Below are 6,560 nucleotides of genomic sequence, written 5' to 3'. Positions count from 1 at the left end.
TATGGGACCACATCACATGATCACTAGGGGAAGACATCACATGATCACTATGGGACAATATGGGACAACATCACATGATCACCATGGGACAACATCACATGATCACTATGGGACAATATGGGACAACATCACATGATCACTATGGGACAACATCACATGATCACTATGGGACGACATAACATGATCACTATGGGACGACATAACATGATCACTATGGGACGACATCACATGATCACTATGGGACGACATCACATGATCACTATGGGACGACATCACATGATCACTATGGGACGACATCACATGATCACTATGGGACGACATCACATGATCACTATGTGACGACATCACATGATCACTATGGGACGACATCACATGATCACTATGGGACAACATCACATGATCACTATGGGACAGGTTGTAATAGAGCTCATGCTCCAGCTGATAGGACATGTTGAGCTATGATAAGAAAACAACCACGCTATCGACACGTCGCTATGACGATGCAGATGCAGCTTGGGTTTTATTGCCCCCCCGGTACCGCTGTGAGACTCCTTTTTGAGACATGTCTCTCTGTCTGAGCGTCTTCCATTGTCTCTGCAGGACGTCCCACGGCTTCTCCTGACCTTCGTCGGCCATTTCCTTCATGAGTTCCTGATACATTAAATCCAGGAAGTCTCTGGTTTCCTTGTCCGCCCCCCCCCCCCCCATGTGTAAGATAGAGAGGAAATACTGGGGGACATGAACTACAACTTCTTCTTCTGCGTTTTGTGGCCATAAACCATAAAATGACCTATAACTTAATCGCAACTCATCATTTATTCAGAAAATAATGTTTCCATCGGCCTTTAAGCCGAATATCATCAGGATAAAATCCGATGAGACCCAACGAGTTTCCTTTGGAGTCGATATTCATGAAATTCCATCAAGTTTGACTGTTTCCAGAAGGCATTTTTTTCATTCAATATCACCTAATTCAGATAAAATCGTGGATGTTAACAGAGCTTCAGTGAGTCCTGTAATAAAGCAGCACTCACCCCACGCCAGCACCAGGTAGCGAAGAGGAACGAGGTAGAGGAGAACTGTGGCCAAACATAAGGCAGCTATCGCCAACCAGCTGAGAAAAGGCACGGTCCAGTTAGCGGTGCTGCAGAGGACAAAGACAAGGTCACGGGAAGGAGAGCAGAGGACGAAGACAAGGTCACAGGAAGGAGAGCAGAGGTCAAAGACAAGGTCACGGGAACAAGGTCACAGGAAGTTATTTAAGGTTTTCATGAATCATGTGGTCAAGCAGTCACGTTACACACGTTATGTGTATAGATTAATGTATACAGATGCATGTGTGTAGATCCATTTGTATAGATGCATGTGTGTAGATGCATGTGTGTAGATGCATGTGTGTAGATGCATGTGTGTAGATGCATGTGTGTAGATGCATGTGTGTAGATGCATGTGTGTAGATGCATGTGTGTAGATGCATGTGTGTAGATGCATGTGTGTAGATGCATGTGTGTAGATGCATGTGTGTAGATGCATGTGTGTAGATGCATGTGTATAGATGCATGTGTGTAGATGCATGTGTGTAGATGCATGTGTGTAGATGCATGTGTGTAGATGCATGTGCATGATGCAGCGTGCGGGGCCCTGGATACGACCCCCCCTGTGTGTTGTTGTGATTGTTCGCTGTGTTATCCCATTGTGTGCAGTGAGATTTACAAATGCACGCTTGGCGCCGCCCCTCGAGAAATTATCGACTTTCATCACTCGATACCAGACTCCTGATCCTTCGGACTTGAGTCTGGATTTCCAGGCTAGCCCCCCCCCTCGGTGATACGTACTTCTTTATCCGCTCTCCGTACGACGCCACGTCGTCCAGGGCGCTCTGAACGCTGATGAACACGTCCTGGATGGCGTACAGTTTACCCATGAAGCCCTTGGGCTCTGACTCCTGACGCAGAAGGGACAGATCAGTGTTTCTGTTCATTTGTTATATTAAATACACATTAAAGTGCAGCTGCTTTACCACGCCACTACCTTGTCCTCTTTGTCCTCTTCTTCGTCCTCCCAGTCAAACACGGCCTCCGCGGACTGCAGCGGGAAAAGGAAGCAACACACGATTAAAACGATTAAAATGGCGGATCGGTTAAAATCAATCTGGCGTCTGTGTTTTCTCACGTCGGCCGTTCCTCTGCTCGAGGAGAAGAAGTAGTTCCAGACGAGCAGCAGCAGCAGAGCGAGCGGCAACATGTAGAGCTCGAAGTTCCAGACCACCACCACGAAGACCTGGAAATCAAAGGAAACACTAACTTATCCCTCATGTTGTCTTCATGTTGTCTTCATGTTGTCCCCATGTTGTCCTCATGTTGTCCTCATGTTGTCCCCATGTTGTCCCCATGTTGTCCTCATGTTGCCCTCATGTTGTCCTCATTTTGCCCTCATGTTGTCCTCATGTTGTCCTCATGTTGTCCCCATGTTGTCCTATGACAATGTTCTTTTTAATTCCCCAAAATAACATGATTGATTCCACCCAACGCTCTTTGCCAAGTACAAATCTCTACTTTCATTAATTTTGGGGCGTCTTATTCAATTTTATAGCATTGTAAAACAAATGGAAGTGTTTTTGAAATAGTATTGAGTAAAAGTTGACCTATTCCAGTCTGTGATTATCCACAGACACACAGACACACACACACAGACACAGACACACACACACAGACACAGACACACAGACACACACACACACACACACAGACAAACACACACACACACACACACACACACGCACGTCTGTCTGTATTTCGTTAAAAATAGGAAACACACTTGATAATCATGACTATTAATCAGCAGATGTTTTTCACACACACACACACACACACACACAAACACACACACACACACACACACACACACACACACACACACACACAGCATGCAGTGCACACAGCAACAGAATTCATACATTCATACCAGTACCGGATAATAATGAGAACGTTTCCCAACTTTAATCCCAATATGCTTATAATCTCTATAATATAAAGCAGCGTTCTGATATCACGGGCCTCCGTTGATGGAGTTTCGTACCACAAAGGAGAAGATGCTCCTCTGTGCAGACTCCCACTCGAAGCAGCTGTTGATATATGTCCCGTAGCTAATCAGGACCATGATGCACCTCTTCACACGGTTAAAGTTCTGCTGGAGCAACTGGAAGACACAAAGTACACGTTATAATGAGTTATATATAGGCATACTATATAAATACAGTATGCATCTGGTGATCTAGTGTTTGTATCTCAGCCCGATGTATCATAGCTGTGCTATTCAATAAAGAGACTAAAATATCACAGAAACTCTCTCTCTGATGATTTACCATCAAATAATAACAATAACATAAACACACCTGCTTGGACACTTTTGGTTCTTCCTCGATGTATTTCCGCTCTGCAGGGACAACCGTCTTTAAAGAAGCTTTAAACTGAAGAGGAAGACACACAAAGACAAAGACAGAGACAAAGACAGCGACAGGTATTACAGACTCAACTTTTCATGGTGTCAGAAAAACAGCTGATCCAACAAGCTTCTTAAAGGGGCGCTATGCAGTTTTGGCAATTTCTTCACTTTTTGCTCGCATGTTTATAGAGCCCTTACAGGTTTCTCTATAGAGCCCCCCCTACAGGTTTCTCTATAGAGCCCCCCTACAGGTTTCTCTATAGAGCCCTTACAGGTTTCTCTATAGAGCCCCCCCTACAGGTTTCTCTATAGAGCTCCCCTACAGGTTTCTCTATAGAGCCCCCTACAGGTTTCTCTATAGAGTCTCCCTACAGGTTTCTCTATAGAGCCCCCTACAGGTTTCTCTATAGAGCCCCCCTACAGGTTTCTCTATAGAGTCTCCCTACAGGTTTCTCTATAGATTCTCCCTACAGGTTTCTCTATAGAGTCTCCCTACAGGTTTCTCTATAGAGTCTCCCTACAGGTTTCTCTATAGAGTCTCCCTACAGGTTTCTCTATAGAGTCTCCCTACAGGTTTCTCTATAGAGTCTCCCTACAGGTTTCTCTATAGAGTCTCCCTACCGGTTTCTCTATAGAGTCTCCCTACAGGTTTCTCTATAGAGTCTCCCTACAGGTTTCTCTATAGAGTCTCCCTACAGGTTTCTCTATAGAGTCTCCCTACCGGTTTCTCTATAGAGTCTCCCTACAGGTTTCTCTATAGAGTCTCCCTACAGGTTTCTCTTTAGAGTCTCCCTACAGGTTTCTCTATAGAGTCTCCCTACAGGTTTCTCTTTTAGAAAAAAGTCTTATAACCATTCCATTGTTCAGTTAACATAAATGAAGCCATAAAACAGTATAGTTCCCCCTTAAAGACATTATTTAGCTGAAGGAGGACTGAAGGAGAATTTTCTCAAGTCCTTAAAGGAACACGTCACCCTTCAGTTATCACAAACCTTCAACATCACCAAATCTGGAGATACGGTGGTTTTGGGGTTTTTAATTGACAGGAAGGGGAGGAAACACTGTCATCTGCAAAGAAAAGTATCTGCAGATTGAGCTGATGATTCTCTGTAGATTCATCTACACCAGGAACCTCTTTTACATTCATTATATAATGATTTAGGACAGGACGGGGATCAAAAACCATCATCTAAAAAAGAAACTAAAGCTAAAGCTACTTCCTGTCCCTCTGAGATGTAGAGGAGTACACGTATGAAGTAGCAGAACATGGAAATACTACAGTTCCATAGTACTACTTGAGTAAATGTAGTTTCGACCCCTGACTAGGAGCTCGTGACCCTCACAGTGTTGTAGATGACGTCCATCTCCAGGTGGAGGACTCCTTTAGTCGGCCCCGTCAGATCCTTGTTCTTCAACACGTAGCTCTTCCGCTCACCGTTACGGACCTGACAGAAACATAAAAACATGGTTCCAGTGTGGATTCAACTCTTAAAGGGACAGTACAGATGTTTAGGAGTGGGTTTGTGTGAGCTTCGTCTCCGTAGTCTGGGTGTTAGCGACGGTAGATGGCGTTCGGCACGGCAACAGTTTGGAGAAGCAGACAGGAGCACAGACACGCAAGATTAGAAATGTCCTATGGATGCATTTTAGACCCCTAAAAACATCGATATCAGCTTAAGTGGACGCTATATTTAGAGTATTTTCAGCTCTATAACTTGCTGTCAGACGGCCCTTTAAGGCCCGTTATCTCTGAATAGGTAACATAAGGAAAACTTGGACTTAAACTTTTAATGTGGTATTCATTTCCCCATTTGGTCTGATCCTGTATTTTTAATGGATGTTGTCATCTTTGTTGTCATGTACTGTATGTTAATTTCTTTGCTACTGCAGCAAAATCGCCCCTCAGGGACAAGTAAAGGTCTTGAACTTGAACTTGCTGTCAGACGGTCCTTCACAACGAGGAACTGAAGCCGTCATCTCGGCTCAAAGCCACCAGAGACGATATAACAGGACTAGGTCATGGGCTAGTTCGAAGGTAAGTTAGGCTAAGGCAGTGGTTCCCAAAACTTTTTCAGCTCAAGACCCAACAGAGAATTTTGGTGTCTCCCCGGGACCCAAATTTACAAAAATACACCATGAATCATTGTACCATCTACATTTTTAAACTGGGGTCAAAGACAGAACAAACCCTGAATTTAAATGTGTATGAAGTATATTTATTCCATTATTAAAGTAACCAAAACCAGAAAAGGGTTCTATTCTCCTTCCTGTGTCTCCCCCCTTTCTCAACTCATGTTCTCATCCCCTCCTAGGATAAGAGAAGAGAGAGAGAGAGAGAGAGAGAGAGAGAGAGAGACCCCCCCTCCTAGGACAAGAGAAGAGAGAGAGAGAGAGACCCCCCCCTCCTAGGATAAGAGAAGAGAGAAAGAGAGAGAGAGACCCCCCCTCCTAGGACAAGAGAAGAGAGAGAGAGACCCCCCCCCCTCCTAGGACAAGAGAAGAGAGAGAGAGAGAGAGAGAGAGAGAGAGAGAGAGCATTGATGTGCATTTCACTCGGCCAATTGGCGACCCATTAAACGACCCATTTTGGGTCCCGACCCTAAGTTTGGGAAACATTGGGTTAAGGAATCATCGGGGGGCTATCACACTGACTTTTTATCTCAGGACCGGATGGTGCAAATATACCGATCCGACCCGTCTACTCATGACCTTTTAAAACCAGTATTAGGATATCTCTACACACCTCAGATTTGTTTTTCCTTCATCACACTTACATGTAACAACGGGATGGCCACCTTTCCCAGGAAGTCAGCGCTGCGGTCTCTGTCCTCGTCAAACACCGTCACCTCCAACACCGAGTGGATGTCTTTAACGTTACTGAGGAAGTAGAAAACGTGACACAGAGGAGGATTAACATGTCTATATGTGAAGCCATGTTGGAGTTTTGTTTTGTTTTGCACTTCCCAACACTGCGAATCAGAAGCAGACCCATTTAAAACAAATATACAACTTTAAAATAAGCATTTCAATAAGTAATATCAAGCATTAAAGGCCCCATGGCATTAACAATAAAACTTCTTTTTCTTAATATTATGAGTCCCACCAGCCTGCCTATT

The 6,560-nt window shown here is 44.3% G+C and overlaps 1 protein-coding gene across 1 annotated transcript in view; it reads right to left on the bottom strand.

The window, feature by feature from the left end:
* Positions 1 to 939: 939 nt before the first annotated feature.
* LOC117959738 (multiple C2 and transmembrane domain-containing protein 1-like) overlaps positions 940 to 6,560 on the bottom strand; it is a 13,748-nt gene continuing 8,127 nt past the window's right edge. Inside the window, exons 8-15 of the mRNA XM_034897018.1 lie at positions 6,219 to 6,321; positions 4,788 to 4,889; positions 3,395 to 3,469; positions 3,079 to 3,198; positions 2,173 to 2,280; positions 2,032 to 2,085; positions 1,836 to 1,945; positions 940 to 1,144 (exon numbers count right to left, since the gene is read on the bottom strand). Coding sequence (XP_034752909.1) covers positions 955 to 1,144; positions 1,836 to 1,945; positions 2,032 to 2,085; positions 2,173 to 2,280; positions 3,079 to 3,198; positions 3,395 to 3,469; positions 4,788 to 4,889; positions 6,219 to 6,321 — 862 coding nt within the window. The 3' untranslated portion in view covers positions 940 to 954. The remainder of the gene's footprint in view (positions 1,145 to 1,835; positions 1,946 to 2,031; positions 2,086 to 2,172; positions 2,281 to 3,078; positions 3,199 to 3,394; positions 3,470 to 4,787; positions 4,890 to 6,218; positions 6,322 to 6,560) is intronic.

Source organism: Etheostoma cragini, chromosome 16, assembly GCF_013103735.1.
Source record: "Etheostoma cragini isolate CJK2018 chromosome 16, CSU_Ecrag_1.0, whole genome shotgun sequence".
Taxonomy (NCBI): Eukaryota; Metazoa; Chordata; class Actinopteri; order Perciformes; family Percidae; genus Etheostoma; species Etheostoma cragini.
The sequence above is the reverse complement of the archived record's forward strand: the minus strand, read 5'-3'. Positions and strand labels throughout refer to the sequence as shown.